This window comes from Sarcophilus harrisii, chromosome 3 (genome assembly GCF_902635505.1).
Source record: "Sarcophilus harrisii chromosome 3, mSarHar1.11, whole genome shotgun sequence".
Taxonomy (NCBI): domain Eukaryota; kingdom Metazoa; phylum Chordata; class Mammalia; order Dasyuromorphia; family Dasyuridae; genus Sarcophilus; species Sarcophilus harrisii.
In genome coordinates, this window is record NC_045428.1 from 49,110,140 (window position 1) to 49,123,804 (window position 13,665).

A 13,665-nucleotide genomic window follows, 5' to 3' on the forward strand; every position below is an offset into this window, starting at 1 on the left:
CAGCTGGGAGACAGAAGCACAAAGATTTTTACATGTTGCTTGACTAAAAATATGGGGTGGGATTCTCACAGTTGCGTTTTGAAGGAAACCAGAAAAACTAAAAGGTGGAAATGAGGGACAGAGCATTTTAGGGATGCACGGTAGCCAGTTCAAAGGCATGAAAATGGAAAATAAATACTTGGGGATGGTGGCAGCAGATAATGAAAAATTATGGAAATAGTGCCCTACTGTCTGTTACTTAATGTGTGTGTGTATGTGTTTGTTCTTTCCTAGTGACGGTGCTAGCTATTTTCCATGAACTACATGTTGACACTGATCTGTACACACTCCTTTTTGGGGAAAGTGTGTTGAATGATGCCGTGGCCATAGTTCTCACATAGTAAGTACAAACACCTGGATTCCTTTAATCAAAAATGAAAATAGTTAATGCATTGAAAAACAATCTCATATTGCCTTTTGAATATATTGTTGATATTTTTGGTACCAATAGTATAAAACTATGATTTTTATTTGTGCTAAGATGAGGAATGGGAAAGGAAAACTCCCAGGGTAGGAATACTTCACAGTTTTATTGATACATTTGTAATTTATAGTTTTTAGCCTCTCCTGGTAACACTGAGAAATGCCCATGGTTAAAAAAAAAAAGTTAGTATGCATCAGAAGCTACACTTGAACCTGGATCTTCTTGACAATAAAACTGGCCCTCTATCCACTGTGCTATATTGCTTTTCTATTTCTTATTTGTCACAAAAATAAAAGTTTTAAGCTGGTATTTAAGGGACATGGTTGGTTAAACTTTTAATTTCTGGGCTATTATATTTATAAGTTTTGTATCTAACTCCAACTTTTTTTGAGAGAATAACATCTCTGAAGTTGTGTTTTCCTAACTTTTCTATCTATTTTCTAACTAATAATTTTCTATTATCTTACTAACTTAGGTTGGTAGAACTTTTTTTATATGGGGTAAGTTTGGCAAAACTGAACCTGTACTTAAAGATCAGGAGAGTTTCAAAAAAAATTTTTTTTACTATGTTCTTACACATACAGTATTGTGGGAAAGCTTATATAAATCCATTCCATTGTAGGTAACATTGACTGGGGATCTTCTAATTCCTAATATAATTTTCCCCTCAACTACAGACTCAATTTTATTTTTCTTGAAAACTTTTAAATGCCAATTAGTCTGCTATTCTTCCAGCCTCTCCTCCTCTAATTTATATATTTAGTGCTTATATTTAACAAATGGCAATTTGGTGACCTTTCCCCAAATCAAAGGTCTTTTCTTTGGCTTTAAATGAACACCAACATTTCAGTCAGCTGTCAAATATCCCAAGGGAAAGTAGCCATCTGATAATTAAATGTGGCCATACTACTATATTTGGGATGTTAATTACTTTCAATCTATTTGAGATATGTTGTGATATACCAAAGGGTATTTAAAAGTCAGTGCTCACCAGTGAAAGACAGTATGATTATAACATACAATCTTCTTCCTGCCCAGTGAATTCTAAATAGAGATGTAGTCTCGATATGAACATTTTCCAAATCTATTATATTAAATCTCATGATACTTGATCATCAGCCATGAGAGTTCTTTTATTCTTTGCAGCAGAAGCAAATTTCAGTGGTAACAAAATAATAAAATAGATTCTAAATCACAGAAGCACAAGTATTAAATATTTTCAGCACAAAATTCAAGAAAAAATAATTAGAATATCAGAATCAACTGTCCAAGAATGACTTCTAATCATACGGTTATGGGAATAAAAATATGCAGTTTCTCATTTTCTCTCTGAACTGGCAAGTTATACATTCTTCTTTAAAGGTCAAGTGAAATAGTACCACTGAACTTCAAATAACTTTCAGAAAATATAGGAAGGCATCAAATCAGTAAGTGATTAGCATTTCTCTTTTATCATGCACACCAATCACAATGGTTTGCCATCATAAAGATGGAAATCTAAGAGAAAATATGGGTACCAACAAGCAAAAACTTCGGTATAATTTTTAAAGCTTCCTCATTACTTTCCCCTTAGCTAACTGCAACGTAGCCTTGCTCTCTCTCTCCCTCTTCCTCTCCTCTGCACACATTTTTCAATCATAAAATTAGAATGTAGGAAAAATGCCTCATTTCCTGACATGGCACATTTGCTGAAGTACTTGAAAAGAGTGTTTTCCTTGAGTGTTGATACTCACCTTTGGTTCAGAAGTAAACCTAGCCCAGATGAGAATTTAGAATATAGACACTTCCTGAATTGTGACCCCTTGAGCTTCACATCTTCAGATATGCAAATGGACTTTTACCTGTCTCTCTCCTCATTCATCCTCAAGCAACTCCTCTCAACCAACTTCTCATCCTGGACCACAAAGCTGTTCTAGCCCAGTGAGGTCATCTGCTGGTGGGAACAGAGAATTCTTCAGACTCTCTCACGACTTCATTTCTTCTCCATCAAAGTTCACAGTATCATAGGAGTGTAAATTTAGTACTAGAAAGGTGTTTAGAAATTATTGAGCCCCATCCTTACATTTTGTTGATAAGAAAATAAGGGTACGTGATCTGCCCAGGTCACAGAGTTAGTAAGCACCTGAAGCAAGATTTGATCTCAGTTATGTCAGACTGAATTTATTTGTCTGTATATTAGACTGCTTATGATGAAAATGTATCTCTTTCATTTTTTATAATTTATAGATACCACAGATAATCAGACATATAAAGAGAAGTCCCCTTTTGATCCTTTGGAGTCTGAATAACTTTTTTACCAAACATCTTTCCTAATCTTGGCTCTACTTATAACTCCTAAAATGATTCTAAGGAAAATCATATATAGGAGACAGTATGGAACAGGAAAAAGAAGGCTGGATTTGGAGTCAGAGAACCTGGGTTCCAATCCTGAGGCTGATGCATAATTCCTATGTGTCCTCAGCTAGTAACATAACTGCTCTAGCCTCACGGATAAAGTGAGGAATTGAATTAGATAATATCTAAAGTCCCTTCCAAACTGTAATATAGGTTCCAAGATTTTGAGATGTAATCAAATATTTTGCAACTATACCATCAATCTCTAAAGCCCTTGAAAGTGATCCATAAATACCATTCAGAATCTTTTCAAACGTTTCCTTCATATAATTAATCCTGTTTTTCTTTTTCATGATTTTCAAGAAAAAGAAACCAGTTTGTTTACTGAATTGTATCTTTTTAAAAAATTAAAATAATCTTTTTCCCTGCTATTTTTCTTTGCAAACCATAGTAGTCCAGTTCTATTATATAATAAATAGGTATTTGCAGCCTGGCCTGTAAGTTCATATTTTATTTAAGCATTGTTTCTTAAGAAAAAAATAATGTGTTCCAGGTTTCAAACATCTGATTTTAATGAATGTTAACACAACCCATTTGTAAACAGGAGGCTTCCTTTACTTTAAAATTCCCATGGAATCTTTCCTGTCTGGAGCTAAGAAAAGATAACTTGATAACATCTTTTGATCTGTGTGCTCAGCTTGGCTTGTTGAATAATTCTATTTAAGCTTGCTTAGGCATGGGCCATACATTATACACACTTATTCTTTTTGATTTCAAGGATTTAGGGAGTGCCATACCAGAAGTATGTATTTTTCTATGTTAAGTTGGTATATATGGGTAAAAAAAAATGTAACCATTAAATGCATAGTTGATTCACATTGCAAAGGTTTTTTATTTGGTCAGGTTGAAACATCTGTTTGAGCAATAAGATCTGTAGAACCATGTATTTGTAATCCAGAGCAAATAAATGAATACAGAAACCTAAGCTAGCATTGTATTTCATCTACCCAGATTTTTATTGATTTTTATAAATCTATAAAGATAGAATTTGTCCTCATATCAATTGTCTTTACCAACAGATTATGTTGGATACACTCAACATCTACTGAGCCTTTGTTGAAATTTGACTCTAAATAGTCTTGAGACGGATGGCTTTGTATAGACCACCCTCTATGGAAAAGAATCCACCCCAACAATGAATGTTTTGGAATGAATTCCCCAAATTACATACCTAAAAATAGATAAAAATAAAGTACTAAGCCTTCCTTCTAGTTAATTAATAGATTGCAACAAAGCTCTTATGGAAGATTGTCTCCTATATTACTGTGAAATTTACTTCACTACTTTTAAATAATTATCCTTTATTCCAATTTGCTTTCTTGTTCAGCAAGAATATGATGAATTCTTTGCTACTTTATCTAAAAATATTGGTGTATACAATGCTGAAACAAATCTCCATTTATCAAGAGAAAAAAGAATTTCACAGTACTGTATGTAAATACCTCCAGATTTCTATAGGACAAAAGAGGGCTCTCATTAAACAGCTGACTCTTGAATAACAATAAACTTACAGTAGATGTACTTATTTCCTGTTAGAGAAGGACTTAAAAGGAAAGTCAGCATAAATCAGTTTCTTTTGGGGAAAAAGGCAAATAGATCTTCAGTTTTATCTCTTTAGATAAAAAATATTGTACATCGTCCTAGAAGTTATTACTACAAAATATCTTTTAAAGTGCAGTATTGATAACTGCTTGATTTTCAGAGAAAATAACTTCTTGAAAGCAAATATTTCTAAGGATCTATGTGCCTTAAGGAAAATTCAGTACAGGAGGCAAATAAGACAGACCATAGAATCATAAGGTTAAAAAGAATCTTGAGAGATCATTTAATCTCTATGTAGTGCAATGAAGTCAAGCAGAAAAGAAAGTAATGTAACCATGAAAGGGGGGGAAAAAACCTTTTTGGCAGTATAACTCTAAACTCTCCCCTAGATTTTTAGTTTCCTGAGGGCAGAAAGGATATGTTAAACTTCTTTAAATATCTTAATGCCTTTAAATTATATAAACAATAAATATGTGTTAGATGAGTAAATGAGAAAACAAATGGATAAATAAATGTTACTGAAAGTAGGGTCTTGCTAGTAGAAGCACTACACTGGGAGTCAAAAAACCTGATTCTGAGTTCTGACTCTTAACTATTATTAATGAGATCTTGACTAGGTCTTTAAATTCCATGAACCTCTTTCTCCACATTTACAAAATGAGAATAATAACACTGGGCTACTTACCTCAAAGGGTTTGTTGTGCAAAGCAAATTCAACAATATATGTTCATTATGCAGATGTAGGCTATTGCCTCTAACATATCACTGTTATTAATTTCATTTCCTTTGATGGAGTTTGGACAGAAATGATGTTAGGAGAAGTTGATATCTTGCTGTGATTGTTTTATATTGTATATTTTTACTGTTTTGCATTTAGTATTCTGGTGATTATTGAAGAAGTAGATAAAATAATTGCTCTTTGTGATTGAATAAAAATATTAAAGTGTAAGTTTTATCCTCTGGGAGTTCACTGAATGCATCTTCAGGAAAACTTCTTTGCATACAAGAACAACAGGGATGCTATGTACTTCATCTGTTTCTTAAAAGATTTTGATCTTTGAACATTTGACAGAGCAACAGATTCTAAAAGTTATTCTTTCTTCTTTTGGAGGGAGGGTACTTGTTAAATATAGACAAACTTTTCCAAGTATAGGGTATTGAATTCTCAAAAATAGTTGAGTTCCATATTACTAATGTAGGGACTTATTGCTTATTCCATAGACATCATATAATTTCTGATTTATACTTAGCCACCTGTTTCTACGTATTTGGCAGGTGGACAAATTTTTCCAGGTTACAGTAACACCAGGCAAAATGTTTGCAATTTTTTGGCATACTCTTCATTGATCAACAAGCCAATCCAAGATAATCTTTTTGTAATTTGTTGGTAATGGACTGGTCTTAAACCCTTCCATTTTGCTAAATAAATTTACATGGCTTTTTTCCACTATTTTTTTTGACATATTGTTAACTGAATTCCTGTGGTTTTTTGATTCAACTCTTGGATCTTAGCCATTTTATAGGCTTCTTCTGATGATAACTGCTTTTGATTACTTTGAATAAAACCACTGATGTAGATATAACTCTTTGTGGTCCTTACTATTGTTTCATGAAGTAATGTCTACCTGTTCAAAGTATTTCTGTAAGTTTTCTGGTTTTCTTATAAAGTGCTCTAAGAATGGATATTAATTATCTCCCTTTTTTGGCAAGGAAATGTTGGTCTTACTCTGGCTGTTTTAAGGTAGTTCCTTAAGGTATTCCTATGTTGTTGTTTTCTGACATTCTTTTTTCTGTAAAGATAGTTTCTAAATCTATTTTGGTCTACTTTAGAGTTCTTGATAGTGTTCCTTAAGTTTGGCATTTAATAGGTGTCCATTGTTTTCAACATATTGAACATGTTCTCATTCCATTATTTGAAATGCCAATAGGTCTCTTAATATACTGAAACCACAGCTTTCTCCTTAATAATGTTATGCTTTACATCTTCATTATTAATAATAACAATAACAACAATAACCTAAAATTGAATCTTTCATTGAATCAGTCAATCAATATTTATTAAATCTACTATATGTTAGGCACTATGCTAAAATACTGGAGATATAAAAAAGGGGGAAAAGATAGTCCTTGCCTTCAAGCATTTTACAATCTAATGAAGGAGTTCATAATCTACAAAAGATGAGCTTACATCCAAATAATTTTATTCAGTTATAAAAAGCAGTTATTTCATCTGTCTAATGGTTCATAAAAAACTAAATATAAATAGTCATTAGGCTAGTGATTTGTTAGAAATCCATTTCTATTTGAACTCTCTCAAAAAAGAAGAGAATGTTTTTTTATTAAAAAAACAACAACAAAGGAGTGCATAATTACAAATCTGAATCAGCTGTCACCTTGAATCCGTTAATTGTTTATCCAAATGAGTTAATTGTCTGAATTTATAAAAGGGTTATCATTAAATGACTCAGACTTAATGATCAATTCAGGCTATATAAAAAAGTGTCAGAAACTATATAATATAATTCTGCAGTTTGCAAAAATTTATTATCTACCAAATACTAAAAAAGATACAATTGAGTAGTTGAAATTATATATCAAAAGCTTGCTGTTCTTCATAAACTAAGAAATGATAAATATTCTTACTACAAATGTAGAACTTAAAATATTCTTTAAAAGTCAACAGTAACAACAACCAAATCTGGATAAGAACCAGATCACTAACACAGACAAATTGATGCTCACAACCAATTCAGAATAACATCAACCCATAAAAAATTTAAGAATAATGTTTTTAAGTGTTGCCAAAAGCAGCACTATAATGTCCAGACTTAATGGAATAACAACAAAAAAAAAAACTTTATAAATATAAAGACCGATAGAAGGAATCAAAATTGTAGGCAAACCAAATAAAGTACATATCATCCCTATTTTGCAATATTAAAGCTGTTCTTAAGGTGCTTTCAATGAACTTATAAAAGATAAACATATTCCAATACAGGTATTCAATTACCAAAAAAAGTTGTTTTATAAGCTGATACAATTGTCCAAGAATAAAACATGAAATAATAATGGAAGGATAACTTGTTATAGGAAAAATTTTATCTGAAAACCATTAATAAAGATTAGAAAAAAAAGTTGAACTTTTTGTCAGTGTCATGGCAGGAGGGTAGAAAAGTAAGGTGTTCCAGTCAGGATGATGTGAAATGGATATTCTATGTTCCTTGACTATTGGGGTTGATGTGAAGATCTGATCAAATTTTTTAAATGCTTATAATTGAGTTCTGGGCAAGCAATTAATTTGGTTAGTGACCTGATTAGCTTGTTAGTCCTGCTCCTAATCTATAGAGAGAGTAGCATATGATGGTCATACTACGAACCATTTTAACCATTACTTTAGGAGGGGTATGTGTGTGCATATGTATATAAATTTTTCAATCATGTCCAACTCTTCGTGATCCCAGTTGAGATTTTCTTGGCAGAGGAACTGGAGTGATTCGTCATTTCTTTCTTCGGCTCATTTTAAAGATGGAAATTGAGTCCAATAGGGTTAAGTTACTTATCCAAGTTTACACAGCTAGTTTCTACAGTCAGAAGATGAATCTTTTTGACTGAAGAGCTGATTTCACTCTCTTCTCTACATTTCCTAGCTGCTTAGTAAATGGTACTCCTCTGTGTATTAGTTAACACAGTAGGGTAAGATACATCAGAATCAATTAGAAATGCCAATACCTTAAGGTGAAGGAAATATTTCAAGGCAGATATCACTGACTGCTTAAGCAAACTATGAGAATCCACAAAATTCAAGGACATGAATTCTTTCATTGAGGTTCCAGTATTTTGTCATTAAAAAATTAGAAACAGACCACACCCATTGTAAGCCAAGACTTAATAATGCTTTTTGTTGATGATGCACTCAGCTCCACTTCATAAAACAATGTAATGCGAGCCAAATCAAAGTAAATATATACAATAAAAAGAAAAAACTTTTATACTAAATGACTTTATTTATTCATACTGTAGTAGTATAAATATTATACTAAGTAATAAATAGTTTATTATACTAAACTAGATGAGAGAAAATTAAAATGAAGTTAAGGATCTATTAAAATCTGAATAGGTTAAAAATTCATATTTTCTATAACCATCATAAATTAATATCTTTCACATACATATGTGACATATGTATACAAATGTATTGCAGGAAAGGTGGAACTCACAAGATTTATTCCAAAGGTCAGGTATCAGACACCTAATGGTCAAAATGAATGTGATGGAGCAATTGATCAATGGGAAGGTATCAAAAATTATATTAATATAGAAATGGCATATAACATAGAAAACTTGAATGTTATCTTGTACCATTAGAGGCAATAAAAAGGAAGCATATGGAAAGAAATCCAGAAAACTAAAGCATGTCATTAATTTTTGATTTCCTTAATCAATGATTGAAAGCAAGAATCAAAAGATTAAGGTGATTCATGGAGTCAAAGCAGCTCAGAAAACAATATAAGCAATTCAACATAAAAGACTTTAAGTGAAGGAGGGAAAATAGGATATGAAAATTGCTGGTCATTTATATGGTAGCAATCAGTCCAACATGATGAAAAAAAGAGTGGATTAAATGAGAAATAAAAAGCTTGCACACTATTCCTATGATCAATGACAGAATGGTTATGTCAAGGGAGGTCCTTTAAACTCTAATTAGAGATCTCTTAAATGCTTATTACTCTGCAAAACTAGCAACTGTCAGGGCTGGATAAGATCCATAATTATTGGTTCAAATACTTCACAGCAGTATGTGTATTATGCAGAGGACTTTACTAGCTTTCTCTTGGACATAAGCCTACTTCTCCCTTCCTCTCCTCAACAAAAAGCATTATATATTTATTGCCAAAAGAAAATAACACCAGTAGCTCCTCTGAACTAGATCAATTTTGTATTTATATACTTTATAAAAACAAATAATAACTTGAATCACTAAGAAAAAAGTTACCAGTTATAACAAAACAATATATTAGTTGAAGAGCAAAAAGAATAGACCAAAAATTCTAGGCTAAAAAGACAAACTCAGTATCAATTTGATAATTATTGAACAAACTGTCAAAAAGCACCAAAACATTTATATTTCCTTGGCTGATTTTGCAAAGACTTTAAATCTGTTATACATTTCTGGCATATTCATATACTATAAGTGCACAAAATTAAATTCAGATGTAGTGAGAATGGTAGAGTATTTGATGTCTTCATGGAAAATTGTTCTCTTTTTAAAACATTACCAACATGATGTCAAGAATAATTGATATACAAGTGGTACTTCTCCATTAGAACATGCAGGCCAATTTTGATTTTGCCCATTGTTGAATCTGTCATCTCTTCTAAATACAAAAGAGTAGAGCTTCGAAATTAAAGGCAGCATGAAATGGAAAATTATTTATTAATTATTTAATGTATATGCATGACATCAAGCAATAGGGTTCTAAAATATATTATATATATATATATATACATATTTTAAACTATTCATTTAGCTCTTGAATTCTTTCTCAACTGATATAAAAATACTGCTTAGATGCATAAAATTCTTACATGTATCAAGGAAAGAAACAGATTGAAAGCTTTGAACATGAATCTGGAAGTCGTGTTGAATCAATCAGTCATCCAATCAACAACTTAATTATTTTCTATTTCTCCTGTATATAGCTTGTTATGCATGTATTTGTTTACATGTTGTCTCCCCCATTAGATTGTAAGCTTCTTGAAGGAAAGGATTGTCTCTTACCTCTTTTATTAAACTCCCAGCACTTAGCACAGTGTCTGACACATAGGAGGTATTTAATAAATGTTTATTTATTGATTGGTTCTGTATCTATGTGTCGAGCCCTATGTTAGGTGCTGGGAGATATAAGTATAAAGAATAAAACAATGCTAAGTAGCAAATAGCTTACATTCTAATGAGGCAGATGACAAGTATATTCAGCTTTATCCATACCATTATACCACATCATAAATACAAAGTTTATATAGATATATATGTATGTATATCTTATCTGTCTATCTTTCTATGTCTGTCTGTCTGTCTTTCTACACACACACACACACACACACACACACACACACACTAAACAAAATTAGTTTGTGGATTTGTTTAAAGGAAACAGAAATTGTTGCCACCATAAATTGTACACAGTTTATCCAAATGGATTTTGTGATCAATGTAGATTGTGAGTTGAAGTGGTAGAAACTGCAATAAAAAATTGCAGTAAACTGAAAAAATTCTAATGCCAACCGAATACCTAGCAAGACTTAACCTAATATCTAGAATTATACGTTAAAAAAATCCTTTTCCATCATGAACAGAGAAAGGATAACAGATGCCCCTACCTCAAGTGCAAATATCAAAATATCTTTAAGAATTCAACAAACACATTAAAATATATTTGCAACATTATCAAAGACCAAATGCCCATAATCACTCAGACATTGATCTTGATTCATAAAAATCTTAACAGCATTTTAAGATGTGTCATACCATATGCTTAAATTCTCCAAGTTACTTGGAATGAAAAGCTTTTAAAATATACTTAGCAAAGAACTTCCAAATTATGTAGGAACAGGATAAGGTATATAGCAACTCTATTTCCTCCCTGTTCCTAGAGTGTATTGATTATGACACTCACTGAAAATGATAAAACTCAATATCATTATCATCATTTAAATTTGTATAATTTTAATTATTTTGTTAATTTTGTTATTTAATTAGAACCAAAGGGCATGTTTTTATTGTTAATTGTATAGTATATATGTGACATACATATTTACATATATATGTATAACACATTCTTATAAAATATATGTGTGTATATATATATATATATATATATGTGTGTGTGTGTGTGAATTTACATACCTGCATATATTTTTAGGATCATTATTAATTGTCCCCTGAGGAAATCATTAATTTATCTCCTGTTTCTAATCAATTGTAAGTGCAAATGTGGTAAGATCACTTCTTGAAACTGATTGAACCTATATAGAATTTCCCATACCTTGTCTTAACTTTACAAAGTTATTTATAATTTAACAAGTTTTCTTCTTGAATTTGACTCACTCATAGTACCTGTTTCATTCTTGACAGTCAACCAAGAAACTCAGTTAAGATAAGTGGGTGTCTAGATGCTAGTCATATATGATTTGGTGGTATTTTGTTGCTGTTTCTCCTTCAAATGGAATAAGATATGAGGTTTTTATTCTAGAAATTAATTCTTTACCCATTAATTTGATTTTATTCACCCCCAATTTCTTCAATATTGTTTCTTTTTTTAACTCAATTTTTAATATTTTCTTATTTTGAACCCTTTACAATCTAGAAACCTAGATGAGTTATCTCGGTAAGCAAAATGGAGACCATGAAATGAAAAAAGGTAGAGAAAAGACAAATTATTTAGAAAGGGTAGCTGACTTCTTTAAACAAATTCATAGTTTAGCAAGGATTTTTTATCTGCCTGTTTCTTAGCCCACAGCCCTTTTCAATCTAGTTCAGAGAGACATATTCAGTTCACGCCTCCTACAAATTCTCTGCAGTCTCTGCCAATTTAAAAATGATCCAGAAAGTCTTGATTTACAAGTCCAAGCATGTTTTTGGAAGTCATTTTCCCTTATGTAGGATTTCGTTATCTGTTAGTCTTCCTATGTCTTTAGTGACTCTATTTCTGTTATTAAAGGAAAGGTCAAGGTTTGTTGGTTAGTATCAAGAATCTTCCTATGTTCTTTGTTTTATAATTTTCTTCACATAATGGCACTTCAAGTGACATTTCTATCCCATTGACCAATTCTCTCCATTGCCTTAGGAAAGTCCGACCAGGGAACACTCACCATCTCATTAGTTAAGAGTTTGCTAAGATGCAAGGAAATGTATCAAATAATTCTCTATATTCAGAGATGGCCTCATTAACCCCCTAGCACAAGGCCAAAATTCACTTTGAGCTTTTTTCCCTCTTCTTCTCTTTTTGTGATAGATTTTAACTGATTTGTCCATCTCCTCTCACTTGGAATCCTTTGTGTTGCATACAATTCATTTGCAAGATATCAGGCTCAGGTTACAATCCAATTTCTTGTTCAACCAAAGTAGAGATTGAGACCCCAACAATGACCTGGGGTAAAACTCCTGATAACAATATACCATGCTAATAGATAGAAAAATCAGCTTTGGAGTCTGGAAAACCTTGGCCACTGATCCTACAGCACCTAGGTTACTCCCTTACACTTTAAGTTATTGGTGAGTTTTGCCAATTTCCATTGGGAGAGGGAGTTTCCCATATGGAATCCCCTTCACCAATTTAATCACATGTCTAAGTACAAAAAACAAAAAGAACCATCTCATCTCAATCCTCTTCTCTGAAGGTCGATTCCTTCTGTAATGCCATGAAAACCTGATTCTTTTCCAAATGATAGTGAATGAAGAACCATTGTACATCCTCCAGGGATGTCTTTAATTTCAACTTAGCCCCATGTTCCCCACCCTCTCCATCCTTCTTCCCTGAGAACAATGGACTAAGCTGATGTGCAATCATAATTCTAATTTAAATTAAAAGCTGTCTCTTGGCTTGCAGCAATGAAATCTCTTCATTTTCTTTGGGTCATCTAATGAATTTGCATGACATGCTTGCAGGGAAATATAAGTGACTTCTGCTATGGAACAGGGCGTAGGGCTGAAGAAATCTGATTAAAAGCTCTGAGAAAGAGCAGCTGTTCAGCTACAGTAGGTGAAGTCAAAACCCATTTTTCAGGGCCTGACTGCAAGGCCTGACACCATGGCTAGCCATCGGATGATAAATGAACTGTCCTTGAATCCCCAGCTCCTGTTAATAGCTTTAAAATTCCTGTTGTTTATGGGCAAGAAGTTGGGGCCCCTTATCCATTTTGTTGTTCCAGAAGCTATTAGGTACATACATCATGAGATGCATTCATCATTTCCTCATTGCCAGTGTGGTTGCCAAATACCAAGGGGAAAAGGATGAAAAACATAAACATGATTGTGTCATCATCACTGAGAAAAGGTGGAAAAGTCTCTGATTTCAACTGAGTTATGGACTAGTGTATCTTAACTGGGAAAATACTCGTATGAAATTCTAGTTATAGTTCTAGCCCAATCACCAACATACCCCAGTGTGATATAAACTTTATGGGCAGGTGCATCTGATTCTCCTGTATGTGACTATTTAAGCTTGGGCTTGTAAAATTCTGAAACCAGTGCCATTTGCTTGCTT

General features: G+C 32.4%; 1 protein-coding gene across 2 annotated transcripts in view; it reads left to right on the plus strand.

The window, feature by feature from the left end:
• SLC9A9 (solute carrier family 9 member A9) overlaps positions 1–13,665 on the plus strand; it is a 709,438-nt gene that overhangs the window by 239,036 nt on the left and 456,737 nt on the right. For both annotated transcript variants that reach the window (XM_031957809.1, XM_031957810.1), the window contains exon 6: positions 274–379. In XM_031957809.1, the coding sequence (XP_031813669.1) occupies positions 274–379 (106 nt within the window). The remainder of the gene's footprint in view (positions 1–273; positions 380–13,665) is intronic.